Source organism: Pinus tabuliformis, chromosome 3_1, assembly GCF_031772625.1.
Source record: "Pinus tabuliformis cultivar Carrire ecotype Pingquan chromosome 3_1, CPIR1, whole genome shotgun sequence".
Lineage (NCBI taxonomy): Eukaryota > Viridiplantae > Streptophyta > Pinopsida > Pinales > Pinaceae > Pinus > Pinus tabuliformis.
Window position 1 is genome coordinate 138,845,333 of NC_142301.1, and position 22,411 is coordinate 138,867,743.

Below are 22,411 nucleotides of genomic sequence, written 5' to 3' on the forward strand. Positions count from 1 at the left end.
TACAACAGAGACTGAAACACATCAAACTCAGGCTTAAAGAATGGAACAAAAAGGAGTTTGGCAATATTTTCAAAGCTAAAAGAGAGGTTGAACAGAAACTACAAGGAATCAATCAGATCCTTATCACAGATGGCTTTACCGAGGAAAGGAAAATGCAAGCTGACACTCTTCAATAGGAATGGGAAGACAGAAGCCAGCAAGAGATCTTCTGGAGACAAAAATCGAGAGTGCAATGGCTTAAAGAAGGGGACAGAAACACAAAGTTTTTTCACAATTCAACCATGGATCACAAGTCACATAACAGGATTTCCAAAACTCATAGACACTCAAGGGAAAGAGCTCAGCACCCACAAAGAAAAGGAATGTGCTCCTGTACAACATTTCCAAAGCATAGCAGAGGAGCCTCTCATAGACAGATCACAATTTATCAACAACTTCACAAAGTACATTCCAAAGCTTGTAACCAGGAAAGACAATTACAATCTCAACAGGCCAGTGACTGAAGAGAAAGTTAATGAAGTCATCAAAGAAATGCAAAATGGGAAAGCTCCAGGACCGGATGGGTTCAATGTTGACTTCTTCAAAGCATGCTGGGAAGTAGTCAAACAAGATATCCTTGAAGTGGTGGAGGACTCAAGAAGATCCAAAACCGTTTTGAGGGCGCTCAATGCTTCTTTCATAGCTTTGATTCCAAAGGAGGAAAAAGCTATGACGCCAGACAAATTCAGATCTATAGCTTTATGCAATGTGGTCTACAAAATTATTTCCAAAGTAATTGCAAACGGACTCAAGCCCCTACTTCCAATGCTTGTGTCTGAGGATCAAATTGGTTATGTGGAAGGAAGGCAAATTCTAAACAACATCATTCAAGCTCACGAGGTGGTTCATTCTCTTAAGAGCAATAAGCAAGCAGGGATGATCAAACTACTTGACCTAGCGAAAGCATATGACAAGCTAAACTGGTCGTACATTAGGTAAGTACTAATAGCGTACGGCTTCGACCACAACTGGATAAGATGGGTAATGGCCCTTGTTACCACAGCTAATTTTTCAATCCTGCTTAATGGCTCTCCATCCAGAACCTTTAGGCCTTTGAGAGGCCTCCGACAAGGAGATCCGCTCTCCCCCTTCCTCTTTATTCTCATGATGGAAGGATTAGGCAGAGCAATTAAATCTGCCAATATAGAAGGAAGAATCCAGGGTCTCAAACTCACCTCGAATGGGGATGCTTGGACTCATCAACAATTTGTGGATGACACTATGTTGTAGGGTACACCCATGGTCAAGGAAGCTAAAGCATTCAAACAAATCCTGAACGACTTTGCTATGGTAGCTAGTACAGAGGTAAGCCTCACCAAATCCAAAATTTTCTTTTTTAATACTGACATTGCTATTCAGAGAAACCTCTCAAGAATTCTCAGCTTTCAAAGAGATCAGTTACCATCCAAATATCTGGGAATACCTCTCACTGATAAACCTCTGAGCAAGGAAGTTTGGGAGCCAGTGACTAATAGATTGCAGGATAAAATCAGGAAATGGACAAGCAGGTCTTTGAATTTAGCAGGACGACTAGTGCTTACAAAGGTTGTCCTGCAAACTATTCCTACCTTCATGTTTTCAGCTCTTCCTGCCCCTAAAGGAGTTCTGCAACTCATCAGGAATATTCAAAGAGACTTTCTTTGGGGCAAAGGGGAAGAGAAAAAGAAATGGGCTTTGGTAGCTTGGGATAAGCTCTGTAAACCTAAGAACCATGGGGTTCTGGGACTTCATGACCCTGAAACCCTTAGCAAAGTCTTGGGGGCAAAACTTTGGTGGAGATGGCTAAAGGAGTCGACAACCCCATGGGCCAAGCTCTAGAAACAGAAGTATGCAAACAATTGGCAAGAAAGGGATCATATTCGGATGTCTGGGCACATCAAGGGCTCCCACATTTGGAACAGTGCTTGGGAGAATAGAGCCATAGTTCAAAAGCACAGTTTCTGGGAGATCAGAGATGGAAACCTAGCATGGTTTTGGGAGGATAACTGGCAGCAGGAACCTAACATGTATAGAGAAGAATTAGCCAATCTTAAGAATGACACTGACAATAAAGGTTTACTCAGGGTAAGTGATTTCTGGGATCAAACAAGATACAAGGATAAATGGAGAACATGGAAGAACCTGGGATACAGTGAAGAAACCCCTTTGAAGGCCCAAGCAGAAGCTCTTGCAGTCATCTTAGAACAAAGAAAGATTTTAACATCTACATTGTCTGACCAACTAAGATGGGGAAGAAACAATGAAGGCAACTTCAACCTCAAAGAAGCCAAAAGAATTGCCATTGGGCTTGACTTCCCAAACCCTGATAAGATATGGAAGGACCTATGGCAGAACTCACACTGGATGAAAATTAAACTATTCATGTGGTTGGTGCATCATAAAAAGATTCTGACTTGGGAAAATCTTCGGAAAAGAGGTTTAGTTGGTCCATCTAGATGCCAGTTGTGTGGTCTACAAGAAGAAACAATGAATCACCTACTCAATTTCTGCCCATTCACCTCTACCTTGTGGAAATGGGTAGCCTCAATCTTCAGGCAAACTGATAGGGACGCATCCAGCATTACTGGCACTATAAAGAATTGGTGGAAATATTTCTTAGAAAATGAAACAGTCAACAAAGCCTAGACTCTGATTCCAGGTTTCTTGATCTGAGATGTATGGAAAGAACGTAATAACAGGATTTTCAAGAATAGAATAAGCTCAACACAGAGCATCATAACTCAGATTATAAGACAGCTCAAGGAAACTGTAAGTACATGTCTAAAGAAACCCCCTCAAAACTAGGATGCACACACATTCTTTTGCATTTGGGTCTCCAGTAGCCGATCCCCCCGGGCATAAGCAGGATAGTAAGACACACAACAACGGGAAAGGACTTCTGGCAACCGCCTCCTCATGGCTTTTTGAAATTTAATATAGATGGGGCCTCAAAAGGAAACCCTGGGGAGGCTGGTTATGGCGGAGTCATAAGAGATGAGCAGGGTTACATAAAAATCATCTTTCATAGTCATTTGGGGAAGGCCACTAATAACATGGCAAAACTCATGGCCTTAAAGCAATGCCTAGAAATCTTGATTAACTCCAATTTGCACAATGCCATCATAGAAGCAGACTCTGAATTGATAATCAATTCGATCAAAAAGATTGGCAATGGCAAAGCACCAGAAAAGGTTTCAAATCATTGGCGGTTATTGCAGGTCTATCAACGAATACAATCCCACCTAAGAACCCTAAGAACACTCAAATTTGTTCACGTGCGCAAAACAACTAACAGGTTAGCGAATCATCTGGCAAATGAAGGAGTGCTCTGCACAAGAAACAACAGAAGTTATGCTTGGGAGTCGACACCCTCATGAAATTTGCGGGAGGAATGTAACAGACAGGTGATCGAAGGCAGGGAACATTATCAATCTATGAAAGATAAGCAGCAATTAGACCAATGGTAACAGAGGAAAGTGAACCAATCACAGGAAAGAAGCAAAGGGTAAACAGCGGGCAGGTTGACAAGCAGCCGACCAACGAATGTAGTGAACTCCGGCATCCTACGGATTTCGGGCGGATAAATGCTCGGAGGATAAGCCGTCAAACAGACCCGAAAAACTTTAGAGCAGTGGTTTATGCTACTCATCAGGTCCGAATGGAAAAATACCGAATGGGCATGTTGCCGACCTGAAATCGACTCAGGATCGTCAGATCAACGAAGGCTGGATCGCACGGTATTCGGGCCATAAAGCCAATAGACGGTTAACCCTAAACCGGACCCGAAATTGTATAGAATGGTGGTTTTGGATTCTCATCGGGTCCGTAAGAAAATTTAAGGAGTGGGCATGTTGGGGACCCGAAATCAATTTTAATTGTTGGATCTGCGAGGGCCGGATCGCTTGGTTTTCGGGCCTTATTAATGCTTAAGGCTTAATGCTTAATGCTTGTTTTTAGTTTACATTTTGTTGCAATATGGGTCGTAGGATCTATGGGCCCTCGACATCAAGGGCTTCGGGTTCTTCGAGGCTCGAAACTTTTGTCGTTCAGCGGACCCGAAAGGACTTTATAACCCTTTAATTTTGTCTTTCGGCAGGGTTCTCAAGCGATGTGTTGAGCGTTGGTTAAGAGAGTTAAACCTTTTGTAGGTTTTTTTTTTGAGTTAGGTAAGGGGTTGTGTCTGCCCAGCTGTCTGCTGAGTATGCACAGGGCTGGTGTTGTTGTTCTTGACCCCGTACAGTATGTACATTATGTAATTTTCTCGATTAATGAAAGGTACCACTCTTACTGGATCAAAAAAAAGACATTTGACTATTAACTTAAGTCACTTCACTATATTAAATACCTAACACTAAGTACTAAAAAATATAAAAGAAAATACATTACAATGGCCGTTATAATAAGCAAACTCTAACAGCTTCCCTTAATGGTCATAAGGAAACCAAACACTTGTCCTAGTACACATATTTAATTAAACCAAATGCATTGAATCATATGTTTATAGTTGGCCTCCAAGTTGTGCAGTTGCTCAACAACTTGAAATGATAATGTTAATCTCGCTGCTAGAAATCTTCCAAAGTTCTATTCACCATTTCACACCCTAGGGACTACATACCCATGTAACATTGCTTAAATCCAACCACCACTAACAAAAAAAATCTACTCATCTTATCATCATAAGCCATTAAACCAAAGATTTTGAAGAGCTTTACATTTGGTTTCTTCCCAGATCATGCTACCTCATGTGTTACTTCTACCACACCATTGTTGGAAATTTTAATTGGAAAATATACTCTTATATGCATTGCTAATGACCAGTATCTATTTGGCACTGATTTTTGATGCAGCAAACTCTTTTTCATTTCAATGACTCTTATGTTTCTTCTTTCATCATCATCTTGTTGCCTCTGAAACCCCTTCTTACCAAAGTCAGCAAACATTTCAAATTCTTCTCCCACTCTATAATCAGAGAATACTTATCTTCCTAACACATTCTTCCTACCAAAAACCTCCCCAGGGCCCAAGCACAATCTTCAACACACTTCTTGCTCTCCAAGTTCCCCTCACATCAACAACCTCCTTGTAATGCTCTCCTGCAGGACATGTTGACAGTTGCACATCTCCCTTCTCCTGAATAGAAAGTAGACCAACAACCATCTCAGAAATAAATATGGTTAAACAAAATTCCCTTAGCTACAATGCCAAAACTGAACTAGCATCAATGTCTCCACTTTCCACTAACTCTCGTGAATCCACCACATCCTTTGAATTCCTCACTACCACATCCTTGAACCTATACAACACACAATCCAACACTAGAGAAGTTATAGCCTTTTTGCTCCTTCCATCCTTCACCAAGCAATTCATTTTAATGAACACAACTTGTACATCCAGAGTTTTCTCTCCAACCTTAGCTAAAAGAAAGCAAATTTCTTCTTAGACTAACCATGCAAATAACACTGTTAAGCATAAACTTCTTACTATTTATCATTTGTATTTGTACATCCCCATGCTCTTCAAGTATGCTAATCCTGTAACGCCACATAAACAAATGCTTCTATCATGGACTTAGCTTCCACAAAGAAAACAAAGTTGCCACTCCTATTCATCATAAGTTGTGAGATGCCCATATCAAAATACCACCTATTTGTCTTACAAACTTAGACCCAAAAGCCTATACATGTTTCCACTAACCACACTTTTGAGGCTCTTCTACACATATTACTCCGCAGACCTGATATTTTCAACAAACTACAAAAATGAAAAGACAACTTCAAAAACTGAATCCCAAAACAAGAAGTCACCTCGTGCATATCTTTCTTCCTCTTCTGTCAAACAAGATCCTAGACTATCGCTGCCCGCTAGAGTTCTCTCACCTTAAATCATGATTTCTCTCACTTGGCATGATCTCCTTGCCAACAAAATTAACACATTGTGACATTCATCTAGCCCTTACCAATCAAAATTTTCTAGCACTGTGGCTACTCTAAGAACGTCTCTTTACTAGCTTTACTCATCTTTGGGTCTACTGGCCTAATGGTTGCCTTCAAGCATGAACATGTGCTTCCCAGACCCACATGGGCCACATCCACATTTCCACCACAACCCCAAATCTAACTTTTTCCAATACTATTCACAAAATGACAAATTCACGTTGTTAAACAGCTTATGTCCTATGTTCTCCAACTATCGTTGTGACCTACTACACACAATAATCCTATTTTTCTTACCACCTAGAGATCGCCACCACAATCACCTTCCTCAATTTTGCTTTGGATACCTACATGTAGCTTCCAACTACACATGATCCTTCCTTCGATACTATCAAGGAGCAACAAAAAATTTCCTATTTAACTGCAATTCTCCAACCTTGAAATTTTAAATATGAAAGTTACTTGCAAGTATTCATGAGTTGTTTGTGCATGCTTATAGCTTCCAACTACACATGACACTAACCACAAAATTATCAAGCACCAATTACCAAATAAAAAATAAAAACACATTTTTAAATGAAATTGTTCAACCTCAAAATCTAGGCAATGAACAATCATGACCTATTACATAATCTAGACACCCCATACAATGCCTAGGAGGAATTTTGACATATTGGGCAAAGTTGGCAACATCTAGCAAGTAGACAACGTCCTACTTTCAAAGAAAGTAGAGTTGCCAAAACTCAAATACCATTGGAAAGAACTCAAATAAACAATCCCTGGAATAACTTGTTCAAGGATAGAGGAAAGTATGTATATAAACCCAAAATCCGATATCAAACTCCATGGGACAAAAGTAATTTTGAGGGTACGGTTTTGTTTAAGCAAGGCTGCAATCATTAGAATCATCAGTGGTGAATTGAGACATTAGGGGGGAGTAGAGGTTGACAAACTCGAAAATCAACATAGAAGGCTCCAATGCATCTCGAATAGCAACCTTGAAATAAGAACTAATCAATAATAGAAAATAATTAAGGTGTCTATTGTCATTTGGGTAAATTGGGTTGAGATTGAGAAAGTAGAATTGTTGGCACTTGAACACCAATGAAAGGACCTAAACGTGAATTAAAAAAAGGCCTAAAAATACCTTTAGGTGAGCAAACCAAATTGAAGCCTCTGACGCCTAGGACACCAAGGTCAAACATGGAACACGAGGGGCATTGTTTCTTGTCTATGATTTTCTAGTTAAGAACAAGTGGAGAAGACAAATGATCCCGAGAGTGAGATTCAGAAGACGGAAAATGTCCCATTTGATATGTAATTGGATGTCTCATTCGATCTCTAATTGGGCAAGGGACAAGGCACTCCCCGACAATCGTGCATAGGGCATGAACATGTGTTTGAGCAAAGCAAGACATCATGCAAAGGAAGAGACCAAAGTTGACAGTAAAGCAAAAAGGTTAGAAGGAGAGAGAATGGATAGAAACTTCAAAAACATAGTGATAGAGAGCATGGAGGAGGGAAAGATCAAGGAAAATCCAACCAAAGAAGTCCAAATTGGGGACAAAATGCAAGGAACAAGGGAAACAAACAACATAAGGACAAAAAAGCCCAATGAGGAAAAGGCAACACAAGAACAAACCACAAGCATAGACCAAGGAACAATCGGGTTTGGAATCATTTCGCAAAATATTTTACATTTTCTTCCATGCAATTTCCTTTGCATAAATTGGAAATTATGTAAAACTAGATCATATACCAAGTGGCAAGAAACTATCACCATTAAAGGGCTCATAGAGTGTTGTATAAGCTTTATCCCTACAATTAAATTTGATTGTTTTAGGTAGCCAATGATAATTGTTGAGCTTGTCAAAGTATTTGTGTGCATTTAATGTAAAGATAACTTTGTGAACAAGAAGTAAAAGTGTCCATTTTCCATATCAGGAAACTTAGAGATTATGGATAGGTTGTTGATACTAATGTTACAGACTCTTTCTAGACTCTCAAGTCTTGTTGAATCATTGTTAAAAAAGTTACTCCTCCAAACTTTTCTATAATACTTCCCACTCCTTGTTAATTTTCTAACCCTAGTAAATGACTAATTATTTCCTAGTAAATTTCCTTGTTGATTCTAAATTCAATTTAAGCTTTACTGAATAAAAAGTACCACTAGGATTTTAACTGGAAAGTAAATAAATCTCAACAGAAGTAAAAATCAAACCAATTTCCATAAATACATAGACATTTGCTAGCCCCAAGGGTTAGCTCAAGTGGTCTAGAGCCACATGAAGTTCTTTGATATTGTTGCTAGTTGTTGCTAATCACAGGTTCAACTCTCTTCGACTCCCTTGGGGCAAGACCTTGTAATCAGGGTTGATAGTTTACCCGGTTTACCATCCACAAAATGTGCGGAAGTACTTTGTGGTTTCCCTAGCTTTCATTCCAAGTTATAACAAACAAACAAACAAATATTTGTTGCTCATAAAATATCATTTTCATTAATTAATATCAAAGCATTAAAGGGCTTCCTTACTAGGAAAATGGCACAAGTGGAAAAATACAAATCACAACAAAACTTTCCTAAAATGACTGGCACCTCTACGGCCTATACATCACTCAAAAAAGCCTCCTAATCACCCTCAACAACCTAATGTCTTGACTCCTACATGTGCAAAACTGCACTTCTACCCATCGCATGTGTAACTATTGTACGGTTTCCCCATCCGTGCACTTGTGAAACTTGTATCACAATTTGCGACACATGTGGTCGTCAGAGATCACTTGCATGACAAGCGTGGTTGTCTACTTTCTCGTGTCGTTCTTTCCTGCCCTCACGCAACACGTGTGATTGTCCAACTCAGTTACGACTATTGTTGCTACAAATATTTTGTGGTGCTCAGCCTCTATTGGAAAATAATCTTCTTGTTGGAAATCACTTCTGCACTCTTCCTTCAGAACCTGCACACTTGGATGAAAGTCCTTGTTCCCCCTATCATTAAGATTTCATTGTCTAAATGTGTCTTGTGCTCATTTGATGTGTCTTCTCCCTTAGCCTACCCTTCTTTTTATAGGTTTGAGTTATGACTAAATCCGAAGTGATTGACAATTGAGATTAGATCTCAACATCGCTTGAAATTAGCAATTGAGACATGTAATTCACTAAAGCTAATAACCTTTGCACTTCACTAGATTAAACTCACTTTTCTCATTAAAAAAGATAAAAATTACTTTAATAATAAAAGTAATTTTTAAGGTTACCCTGATCGAGGTGCGAGCCAATAGATGGGACAGCGTTGGGAAATTAATGACAAGTAACTCTTATGTATCGTCGTCCCCCACACGCTCAAGGTGATGGGTGCAATGGCCCTTGGCATGAGTGCATGCAAGGGTGGTGGGAAAGGTGGCAGAGAAGGTGGCGAGGTAAGATGTATAAGACAGCACGGCAGACAAGTGGGTGAAGTTGCAGTGTTGGCTCGCGGAAGGAGTTGGTGCAAGGGAAAGGGAGGGCGACGACATCCTCGGCATCAAGCTTGGAGACGGACTGCGATTGTATACAGGTATGTTTTTCGGCTTTTCTCCTCCATTGCAATGACGACCTGTTTGGGTTTCTGCTGGTGGGAGAGGGGGAAAGTAGGAATTTCAATTGGGGGGTTGAGAATTGTTGGTGGCAATGGGGTAGGCAACTGGTTGTAATTGCTTGGTTCTACGTCTATGTCTTGCGCTTGTCGGGTATCGCCTCTAGCCTCTGTTGTGTTGACCCTATGCTGTTTGGTATGGAGAACCCGGGTACTGCAACCCGCAGTTGGTGCGGGGTTGGTTGCATGTGGGTTGTGGCAATGAGACAGATGTTGGGGGAAGGGGGGAGCAGTCAAGATGTTGTATAGGAGTAAGGCCATACTGTCACAACCAATGCACTTGTTGGGCTACTGTGAAACTCTATTGTGGATATGGAAATGCTAGGGACTTAGAGTGGAAAGTTGGGTATGAAAAAGACAATGACCTTGCTCAAATCTCCCGGGCTGAGGGGAAAGGGTTTACAATTACTACTTGGCAATCCACTGGCCTGAGGTTGGGCTTACTTGCTTGGCCTTGTCAAGGGGACGCCTTTTCGACTGTGATTGTGAGGTATTGGGCATGGCGTTGTGGCGTGACAGAGGGTTGTTGGAGGTCGGCCCCCTCTGGGGACTGTTTCTCTGCCCATTCTGGCTCTGGCTCCGATAGTAAAAGGATAGGAGAGGAGCACGGTGAGGTTGACCTCACTGTCAATGCAATTCAGGGAAGGAACCAAAGCCATATTATATTAAATTGTTTTCGATTAACAAATTGTCGTTGTGAACAGGTCTCAGGAATTTTTGATATGGCTCGGCCTGCGAGAGGTCGCGGACGAGGAAGGCGGGGCCAAGTCCCCAAGAAGGATAAGGAGCCGAGCACATCAGAGCCCCGCAGAGGGAGAAAATTAGTAGAAAACCTTATCAGCGAAGCTGTTGAGGCTTACCGTGAGGGTACTGATGAAGGAATTCAAAAGCTATTAAAAGAATGGGAAGATGAAATTAAGCAGGGCAGTGAGACTGAGGAGGATATGGAAAACTGGAGGACCCTAGTCCTGGATCTGGGCAACACCAGAGGAAGAATTACACAATTCAAGCATGCCTTATACCTTTATTGGCTGATGAAAAGCCTGTTGGCAAAGCAATGGAACAGATCTCAGTGGGCATGGCAGTTTCACTCCAAGGTATGCCGAGCTACAAACAAGACTTGCAGAAAATACAATTCCAACTCCATAAGCAAGACATTAGGCTGGACAGAATTGAAAGACACATTCCCTGCATCCTAGAATTGTCTGAGATGCCTGGATCAACAGTCAAGGACACGGCACCTATGGAATCGACGTCGGAGGAGCAGAAGGGCTAGTCATTTTCCTATGCTTACTTTTGTTTTATGTGCGGTTAGCTTTTAATTTTTCATCATGCAAGTATATGTATAGATAGAAATATAGAGTATGGACATGAAATAAAGACATATATAGCTTGGTTAAAAAGATTAAAACTATATTGTTTTTGGATGGCTCACAATGCAGATAGGTGGCCAACTAACTTGGTTTCCCACTTGGGCAAGTTGTGGCCACCTAGCCAATCTATGTGCTGTAAATTTGCCTATGATTGAATAGAAAATGAAAAGGTCCTACCAAGCTTAACAAAAAAAAGTAATTGTTAAGGTTAAATGCCGCTTAAACAACTTCCACACATCAAGACAATTAGACCTGTGCGGAAATACATGTCTAAGCTACAAACATCAACACTCCCTCTAAGCAAAGGAGGTAGTACGCACCACTCCTAGTTTGTCCCCGTAAAACAAAAACTTCCCTTTCACCACAAGTTTGGTGAGAATGTTTGCAATCTCTCATCTGTGGAGATATCCTGAAGCTTCTTTGCCCCCTTCTAGCTCCTCTATGATGAAGTGATATCAAATCTCAAAATGATTGCACTTGTCATGAAACACTGAATTCTCAGAGTTTGATATAACTTATCGCAGTGTATCACTGTAGAATCCAACTTCTAACCAAATAATCATGTGATCAACTTGTGAAGCCAAATAGCCTCACAACTCACCATATTAGCTACCATATGTCCAGCCTCTGCTAAGTTGAGTGCTACGAAAGTCTGCTTCATATTGAACAAATAAATCATTGATCTCGAAGGTGCTTTTCCTCTCTACTACACTCCCTGCCCAATCAGAGTCTATATATTCATGCCTCACTCCATCACCTTCAAGATACCTTAGACCATACTCCAATGTATCTCATAGGTACCTCATCACATGCTTCACTTCTACCCAATGCACCTACCTCATCTCCAACATGAATTAACTCTAGGTGTTCACAACAAAACTGATATTTGGCCTAATGTTGACCAAATACATCAAGAACCGTATCAGTTGTCTATACAATGTGAGATCCACCAATTTTGAATCTAAAGTCAAGACCTTCTTCAGATATGTGATCAAAGGTGTAGCCATAGGTCTACAATCATCCATCCCCAATCTCCTAAAGATCTCCACTGAATACTTTCCCTAACTAGGAAAGATCTCACTTGACCTCTACCATACCTCTGACCCCAAGAAGTAATGCATCAACCCGATGTCCATGGTTTCTAAATTCGTAGCCAAGTCTCCCTTACACCCTACTATAAGCCTCTTTGCACATATGAAAAACAGTTCATCCACATACAACACCAAAATAAGTGTACCATACCCAAAAAGTATAAGTACAAGTTGGGATCCACCTTAGTCTTGGTGAACCCCATGCTCAATAAATACCCACCAATCTTGGAAAACCATGCCCTGAGTGCCTACTTGAGTTTATATAAGGCCTTCTTCAATCTACACATATGAGACTCCCTCCCATGTACCTCAAAGCCCTAAGGTTGCTCTATAAACACCTCCTCCTCAATCACCCCATAACTAAAACAATTGATAGGATAGCTCAAATGGAAGTATATCTAGCAACTAAAGCAAATGTCTCCTTGTAGTGCATTCCCTCTTTTTGGGAAAACCCTCTCACCACAAACCTTGCCTTGTGCTTCTATGCTACCATCTACAACATACTTTCTCTTGAAAACTCATTTAGAACTCACAATTGACTTGCCCTCTAATCTCGACACTACATCCCATACATCATTTCTCATAATGGAGTTATCATGGCGTCAATCCAAATTTGTTGGTTTGCTGCCTCCAAAAAATGAAAGGCTCAAAATCAATAGAGTTCCTCATAAGTGCCACATAGTTTGGGAAATTCCTCAAAGGTCTACTCACTTTGAATGTGCTCCGAGGAACTTCTACATGCTCTTGAGCATCCCTCAATGTCTTCTCAAAAAACTTGGGTCTCTTGACAAAACCAGAAAGAGGTGTTGTTGATTCCTCCCAAGTCCCCACCTAAAGTCAGACTCCTTGAACTAGAAGCAGTTGATGATCGTTGCTCATCCTTTGGAGCCTCTTGTTCCTCATCCTCTGTCACTGGTAGTGTCTCATGAGGCTTCCTGGATGCTAGGTTGTCCTTGAACTTCACATACCTGCTAACCACTATTTTCCTCCTTGCTAAAATGAAAATTGTGTATGCCTTCAAAGTCTAATTGTACCCCACAAATATGCACTTCCCTCCAGAGGGTTGCAGGGTTGTCCTCTTCTCCATAGGAAGATGGATGTACATCAGACATCCAAAGATGCGAAAGTGCTTGATCTCTAGCTTCACCCCCATGAATGCTTTGAATGCTTCCAAGGGTGTCTTCTCCCCAATATCTTGTGAGGACTCCTATTTTGAATATAAATTGTCACGTTGCATGCCTCTGCCCAAAGAAACAAAAGCAAATCCTAGTCATGAATCATTGCCTTAGCAACTCCTAAGATGGACTAGTTCATTTTCTCCGCAACCCTAATCTGTTGAGGGTTGTATAAGAATTTCATATCCCTCTTGATTCCTGCCTCCTTGTAGAAATCCTTTAAATCGTTGGAGATGTACTCTTCCCCATTATCTGAACTCTAGATCGCGATACTCCTCTCCATCTAGTTCTAACTTGGGCCTTGAATTCTCGAAACCAACTAAAGACCTCTCATTAAACACATAATAATGTGACCCTTGCACTAAGGCCACTAACATCTCTTAATTTTCCTACCCTAGCAATCCAACAATTAGTTCCATGCAGATTTACATTTACAGAATAAAAGAAAAACTAGGGTAGGAAAATTAACAAAATAAATTCAGTGGAAATCAAAATGTATCAATCTCAATCACGAAAAAAGACATAGATTCTTCCCAATCACAGCTCTTCACTAAATTCTTCAGAACTTACTTGCACCCCCTTCCTGAGAAAATGTCCCAACTAAGGATATACATAGCAGATCTGATACAACTAATCAAGCCCTCCTTGGTTGATCCAAATCTTGTTGCTTCCCCTTCCTTGGACCCAACACACTCACTGAGGTGCCTCTCTCAGTCTTGTGTTGTTGTATATTGTTTTTTTCCTTCTCCCTGGCCTTGCTTTTATAACTTTACATTGAGCTAAATCCCTAACCCTAATCTCCAAAGTGATTGACTACTAAGATCAACAGTTGAGATTAAAACATTCACTAAACTAATTTACTTTACTTTTCCTAAGTTTACTTTAGCTCAATAAGCCAAAATAATAATTATGTGTTTTTCTTAAGTCTACTTTAAGCTAAGTTACTAAAACAACTTGCACACACTAGAGCAAGTGTTTAAGGATACTTTGGGTGACTTCTACACACTTACACACTTAGGCCTGTGCAAAAGTACTTGCCCAAGCTACAAACATCAACAACATCGATACACACACATTTGAATGAACAAGATCCAATATCCCCTTGGAACTATTACAGCTCAAACTAGCATGGGACCTAAATGGACTCTTAAAGGGACAACTACTAGATTAAGGGCAACAATGGAGACTTAGCCCACTGTCACCTCAGCTAAGACTCCCTACTCTTTGCGGACTTTCACCAATGGGAGGTGGCTCGCTATATGGAAAGTCAATTGTGAAGGATAAATCAACAAATGGATGTGAAGTGACCTTAATGATCATTTTCCTCTTAGGAGGTTATGAATGGAGCTTGTTTGCTCAAGCAAGGTACAAAGGTTTCTAAGAGGAGGTGAGGATTTAAGGGCTAGGTTTAAAGAATATGCCTTGTAAAGGAGGTTCCCAATCCCTAAAATCCTTATTGAACTTAATTCTTTTCAAAGGTATGAAATCACACGGGACCCAACCTAGGTAAAGGGAAGGGAGTCTAGCAACCAATGACGATCTTAACCCAGACAAGGAAGAAGAAAGGATCAAAACAAGAATTTCCACTTAAAGTTATCAAATTGATCCTATGAGGTACTAGCCTAGGGAACGTCAGGGCAAAGTTTGATCTCAGAGCTAGGGCTTAGGATATTTCACAACCACACCGTCGAAATTTCTTCAAATTTGGAGACCTTGAGGACACACCAGCGCAGTAGAAGCTAGGAGATCGAACCTTTTCTATGGCTACTTTGTCGGGAAAGTGATGCCCTAGGTGACCCAACTTGGCTAGACCTAGAAGAGAAAGGGAAAAGTGAAGAAAAATGGTTCTTCGAGTGACCAACTATTGGTAGATTAGTGCCTAACTCCTTGGGGAGAATGGAGTCTAGGAGAATGGAGTCTAGGAGAATGATGAGAAAGGACTTCGTTTCCTGATCAAGGAGGCCTCAAGGACTACTTCGCTTGGCCTTTAGGGCAAGACGAAGTGACCTCAAAGCTTTATACTTCGCTTTGAAAAAAGAGATGGCTTATCAAGATCAATTCAATGGTAATATTATCCCTAGGAGATTTCATTCAACATACATGGCCCATGCATTGAGAGATGCTATATAGAAACAATAATTCCACAATTTCGCAATTATGCAATGCAGCAATTAGCCATAATATAGCGAAAATCCCAAACAAGAATAGCATTAAATGTGTGTACTTAGCCTTCTTGGCCCACCAAACTAGCTCATAAATGAAAAAAAAAAGCCTCTCAAGAGGTCAAATAATAATCTATGCATGTCGTAGGGCCCTCTAAGAGGCCTAATGAGGTCCATGGGTGCCATAATGAAGAATAGGACCCTCGAAAGCAGTGGACAAGGGGTTGGCCCCTTGTAATAACCTTTGGTGCTCCAAATGACATGTGGGGGCACACAAGTGTCCTCATGGGTCTCCAAACAAATCGAAGATGCATGTAGATCGCCTAAGGGCTAGGATGATGGTGTAGGTGATGCCACATCATCGTGCAAGTCCTGCATCATCTGCCAAGTGTATGGTGTAGATTTTGGGGCCAGCTGGGCATGATGGATCAAGTGCATCCTCCTCGTCCAATAAGTGAAACACGAGCAATCTTTGAATGGTTGTGGGGATCCATGGGGTGCAATCTTCTGTTGTGGAGGCCCATGGCTCTCAATGCTCACCCTACATGTGCCAATGTAGCCCTCTGGAGGATTAGGACCCCATATAGGGAGACCAAACCCAAAATGGAGACCATCTGCAATCCTGCATAAGATCCAATGTGTCCCCTAGCCTTCCATTACAACAAGTCATTAGAGAAATCGAGCAAATGAGCTTACCAACTCATGGACCACAGGTGGAGACTTCATAATGGCCTACCCTTCCATAATGGGCTTTGGGATGTGCCAATGTCTCCTAAACTCCAAATGGGGTTAACCAATAATCCTATTAAGTGGTTTCTACTTCTAAAAGGGATAATATAGTCAAGGTACATCCTTCAAAAGGTGGTGGCATGTGTCAGATAGGTGAATGAAGTAGGGAATGAGAAGGGACAGCCTTGGGTCATATGCTAGGGCACAAGGGTAGCTAATAAGAGGGAAGCCCACACTTGGGTTTATAATGTGTAGGAGGTTGCAATCTTGGTACATGAATTGCCTCGACCTTGATTTTTCCACCCTTCTTTATATGCCTTTTTTCTTTTTATGATTTTCTTTGATTAACTACTCAGGGCTCAAGGGGTTAGAGCATGATGTATAAGATATAGCAGTGAATTCCCCCTTTTAAGGTGGAGCGGTTCATCACCCACCAAGGGTTGGGACAATCATGGGTTCCTATATGATGAAGAAGGCTCATAAAACCTATAGAACCAGGTGATGGCCATGATGATGGGGTAGAGCTCATGTATTGGCTTTTGCCCACATGCTAAATATATTTGTCTCGACCATCTTTTGCATTTTGTCGTACATTTTCCTATTGAATGTGGCCATATATGCTTTTATCATTTTTTTTAGTTGCATCAACCTTCGGACTTAATTCCAGGCCATGACCCAAGGTGTGGACAAAGGGAAGGGGCAAACTAACCCTATGTGGACCCAATGGAGGAATGTGGGCCCAGGGCAAGAAAAATGATGAATGGGGTAATAATGGATGGAAAGAGGGTGATATAAGCGGATAAGGGAGCAAGACCACGCAATCAATATCGAGGTTTCCTGTGAAATACCATCCCTGGAACCAAATGGTCAGTAAAAGAGATCCCCCAGGACTATAATCCCAAGTTAATTCCTAAGAGGGGTCTAGGGGATAGAAGCACAGACCTAGCCCATTCTTTCCGCTGAATCCCCCCATTAACCTATGCCCAGAAGTGTCCATGATAAGCAAACTATAATACTCTATTATCAAATGACAAGGCATACCTTTAGATTCGTAAGGCCCACCTTCAAACATAAGATCATGGGAGATGGGCAAGGAACCACATGGCTGGCTCAGGTGGCGAAGAAGATGGCACAATGAGCTAGCTGGGGGTTGCAAGGGGCTGTTGGCTGCCGACTGAGGACCATCTTGGAGAAAAAAATTCTCTTAGGGATATTACCCACAAAATGGTGGGTAACAAGGCCAATGTGTTATAGTGGTAGCAGTGCAGTGCAGTCCCTGGTGGCACGACTGATTGCTTGTTCTAGTTACTAATTCCCCCTTGATTAAAATAAAACTATTCCCCCATCCTATTGTGACTTTTAAATTAAAAGAGTATTTCTCCAAAGCTTATTCCAAAGTGATTTTGCCAACTCATTCCAAAGTAGGTCTACCATCATTCAAGTATTACAAATACCAAACAATAATCAGTAAACAAACAAAAAATGTGAACCGGACCAAAATCGATTATAAATAAAAAGTATAAAATGATTGACCAAACAATATATAAAATATTCAAATTTTGAAAAAAAAGCATATGTATTTATGTGCATCCATATGAATCCAAACCATCATGATCATACACAAATATGCAAAATTTCTCATACATATAGCAAGGGTGCATATAACAAAAATAGCATTAATTGCAATCCATCTCTAAGCCAAAAATGCATCAACAAAGATTCTCTAAATGGCCTTTGGAGTCCAAAGAAGTCATTCTACAACAAATAACTACATATCATCAAAATCATTGCCTATATTGAGACCCTCAACATCAATATCACCATCTAAGCATTAAATAAGATAGAAAAAGCTTAACATGTCAAATCAGTGATTTCGTTTGAGTGATGGGTACATCATTACTAGGGTCATAACAGAGGAGTTCAACAACAATGCCACCAACATCTAGGTAAATAGAGGGCTTGGTGCTCTTGATTAAATGCCAGTTCCATACCCTCATACATGACAGAATCCAATGGAAACATTGCAATCCCGCCAATCATGAAATCCTGCAAACTATTAAGTCTGCTGAATTTTAAATGGGATTCAATATTCTACTTTCTCCATATGAAATCCAACGAGGTTGGAACCACTCTCAAATATCCTAAAGCAATTAATGGTAATATTAACAAAAAAAGATGAAAATGAAAGATAAAGGAGAATGTTCTTAACATTATCATCAATTACTAGGGTAAGTGAATTAGAGGGGTGGGGTTCTCTTTAAACAGCATTAGTAGGGCCTTAGGGCTAGGTATTGTGCTTGCAAATGACCTATTGTATTGCTTTTACAAAACAAAAAAAACAAAAGCAAAAACAAAAAATGTTTCAATGGTCCTTAGCTGCACCATCCGACACTCTACAAAACTGGTCAGTTATGTACCAGACCGGCCAATTCCTGTATGAAACTGGTCAGTTTGGTATGGAACCAGCCAAAACCGGTTCAGAGCAACAGTTGAACCAGTTTGTCTCCAAACAGGCCAGACAGGCCAGTGCCACCAGTTCCGGTTCAGTTTGATAACATTGGTCCGAGCTTCAAATCCTCACTACCACAATTTTTAGATCTAGGCAATGGTTTTAACTTTTAGCTTTGAAACCAAACTCAAGACTAAGGATCTGAAACTGCAGCAAATCATATCCAAGTTCATGATATAGGTGAGCAATAATTTTAACCACGGACACTAAATTAGATAGCATGCAATATTACAAAAAGAAGCAACAACTTCTATCTAAGACTTACTTTGTATAGCTTGTAGTATTGCTGTGCCTGCTTTCTGCTTTTCCGCACTAGAACTCTGGAGTCAGGACCCATTCCACTAGACAGAAGCAACAAAATAGAAAGCACAAATAAGAACCCAAGGTATAGAACAAAACTAAACATTAAATGGGCAAAATCCTGAGTCATACATGTCAGAAAGAAAAATGCATCTATCTATTTGCTATTTGAAGGTAATCAACTAAGATAGGAACACAATACTTTTACCAAAATATGAAAACTAAAATTCCCTTTAGATGAGGGCTACAATCAGATTAGTGAAGGATACCTTTTGATTATAAACATATAGTATATACTTTATCTATGTCTTTGGCCTATTTTGATGATGTGAAAAAAAATAAAAAAATACATCTATTAACTAGATCGTATTTCCTTCAGCATAAGATACCTGGGCCCTACCATGGTTGCAAACACCATTTATTCAATAAAAATTATCTCCAAGATAAATATAAGATGATCTTTAGAATTTTCAATTCCAAAATTTCTGATATTCATCTTCCAAGGCACTTGCCAAAGTTGCCAGACTTATTTTCAATATGTAATAATTTTTTACAATACAAAAATTTCCACTGTCGATCAATTGCATTATTATTTCCTGATTTATATGTATGCATCTCATCCCAATTTTAAGAATGGTTTCCCACAAACAGAAATAAGCACTTTGTTGCTGTCACAGGCAACTTCAGTTATAAGCTAAGTTGCCGGAAACGGCTACCTCCAACCCCAAAACGGCGTTCTCCCGTTTCGGATCCGGATCCGCGTACAAAACGCCGGAAAAACACCGGAAAAACGTTTTTTTGCCGTTTTTTTTTTCTTTTCTGGAAACGGGAAGTTTTTTTTCACAGCCATTTTTGAGGCGTTTTTGTCGAAAAAACTTGCAGTTCTAAAAAAATGAAAACGTTTTCAGAAAATTTTGAAAAGTATTTAGAAAATTTAAAAGGTTTTTCAAAAATCGTGAAACATTTTTGGTGAAAAAAAAGCATTTTCGGCAAGTTGGAACATTATCTTCATCTTGGAAGTTGGAACATAGTTGACATGATACAGGCAGACACAAGCAAGACTGCCTCCCTTGGCTTTTAAGTTTTTACTGGAACTGTTTTGGTCTAGCACAAGATAGATTCAAAAAACGCAAGACTGATATCAAATATTACCCACAGTTCTTCCAAACAAATCCTCAGCCACCAATAACAGAGGTCTTGGGCAGCTTGAATGGCACAACAAGAGGGGACTAAACCCCCTTTTTAGTAGCATCTTGAACTCCAGAAATAGACTGGAACTGGGTCCTCAAAAGGACAAAACTCAGCCCATTTAAAATGGCAGAACTCAGCCCACAAAGCAGCAAACTCGACTAGCAAGTAATAAGAGGTAAACTCGGCCCAGATAACGAGATATATTTAGCCAGCAAAAAAGGAACCCTTGGCTTGATATGAGAAGGTAATCTCTGCCTCTTTGGAGAGTGAACACTAAAACGTTGCTTAAATATGGCATATCTTGAAACTTGAATTGATGATGATGAATCATGAATCATGATAGATCATAGATGATACAGATAATCTAGATTCTGAAATATGAATGGAAATATGAAGTGCCGTTTCCTGCCGTATCGTATCCAGATTTTTTGAAAATTTGCCGTATCCGTTTCAAACCCCGTACATCCGTTCCCGTTTCCGTTTTCTGGTAACTTAGGTTATAAGTGTGGAGAAAGCATATACAGTCTCAATAAAATGAAAAGCTATCCACAAACGAGATATATTTTGCAAGATTAGAGAAGCATATGAAAACCATGAAAAACCTAACAAGAAAAAGAAAAAGAAGATCTCAGAATAACACCTCAGAACCATATGGAAGTTTTGATGGAGAAGCCACACAATCCCCAAAAATTTGTGGTGCAGTGGGTATTCTGTTCACTCCTCATTCTTACCAAATCAATTTGAATGTGCCATTGATAGTGGACCAATACCTTTGTAGAGATCAAAGCAGCATCAATTTTAATGGCATTGCACTAGAAAAGGGATTAATTTATGTAAAGTTCTATGGTGACTTACAGCTGGTGAAGTAGTGGTTGAAGCTATCCTGCAGGCAAATAAGTATTGGCATGCAAGTTTGCTGCACAGTGAAACCCTCAAATACAGAATAACAACAGTTAATTTTCACCACATTTACAAGGAACATAACCAGGAGGTACACATGTTATCCAAGTAGGTTTGTAGCAGATCCAGCCTCCAGGTTCTCGTCCATTGAGGTCTTGGTGGGATTTATGAAGAAATCTCCCATCTTGGAAATTTGCTACATGAGGCCTCTAGGGCTGGATGATTGGTCAAGACATCTCCTTTATGTCTTTGTTTATCTACTGAAACATAATTCACATCCAAATGTTGCTTCATATTGTTGCTTAGGATTCCTAGTTTGTGAAGAAATTTCCTCCTAGTACTGAAAAGGTACGATGACTATTTGATGTTCTTCTTTTATTCTTAGTAAGAAAAGGTTTGTGAAGAGCATTAGAGAGGTTCCTACTGCACCCATCTCCCTCAATTTGTTGAGATCACAAGAGAACCAGGGAATCAAATGGTGATCCAAATAGTTGCCCCAAAAACCCGCAAAAGTAAGGGAGTAAACAACACTAAAAAAGCATGCTAGAGCTACATAAAAGATGCTAGACAGGAAAAAGGACCACCATTGAACAACAAAGCAACAAAGATATAGTGGATGTTGGCTTAATCACTTGTATAAAATAAAGATGCTTAAAGGCTAAAGAAGGATCACATAATAATTTTGCAGAGTTTCGTATTATACACAACTCAAGTAGGTTATCCACCCAATAGGAGCTATGGGTCCACAAAACTAGGGTAGGCTCTCCAAGAGGGTTATTGAGCCTACATATCAAAGTTGACCAGGTTGACCTTAACCATAACTTCGTATTACAAACAATGATGACCTTAGCCATAATCGATGCCTAACAAAAAGAATTAAGGATACAATATGAAATAGTCATTGCCACATGTGCAGATTACACCATTATCAACATGAACCATTAAGCTGAATAGAGGGCCACAAAGAGAAATGATGAATATAAATGGAGTAGACTTACAGATACCCAACCCAATACAAGGTCGGTTGATGCCAAAATACAAATGAGAGTGGGTTGACGGAAACCCAACTCTAATACAAGGTTCAAGGAGACCTAGCTCACATAGGCTGGTCATAGCCAAGACATAGCAGTGTGTTGGTTTATGGATCCCCAGCTCTAATACAAGGTTAAAGGATACCTAGTTCAAATAGGTTTGTCATAGCCAAGAGATAACAATGGCAGTTTATCAATACCCATCTCAAATCATGGTCAATTGGTCATAGCTAAGAGATAACGATGAGTGAGTTTATGAATACTGATCTCAAAACATGGCCACTCTTCTACTCAATTGTTTGGTTCCATTCGAACACCATGTTCTCATGTGATCTCAACATGGCATCGAAGCTACCACCAAAGC

At 40.2% G+C, this 22,411-nt stretch overlaps 1 protein-coding gene across 1 annotated transcript in view; it reads right to left on the minus strand.

The window, feature by feature from the left end:
* LOC149186160 (proteasome subunit alpha type-2-B) overlaps positions 1-22,411 on the minus strand; it is a 133,010-nt gene that overhangs the window by 35,808 nt on the left and 74,791 nt on the right. Inside the window, exon 5 of the mRNA XM_089410920.1 lies at positions 18,891-18,966. Within this exon, the coding sequence (XP_089267046.1) occupies positions 18,891-18,966 (76 nt within the window). The remainder of the gene's footprint in view (positions 1-18,890; positions 18,967-22,411) is intronic.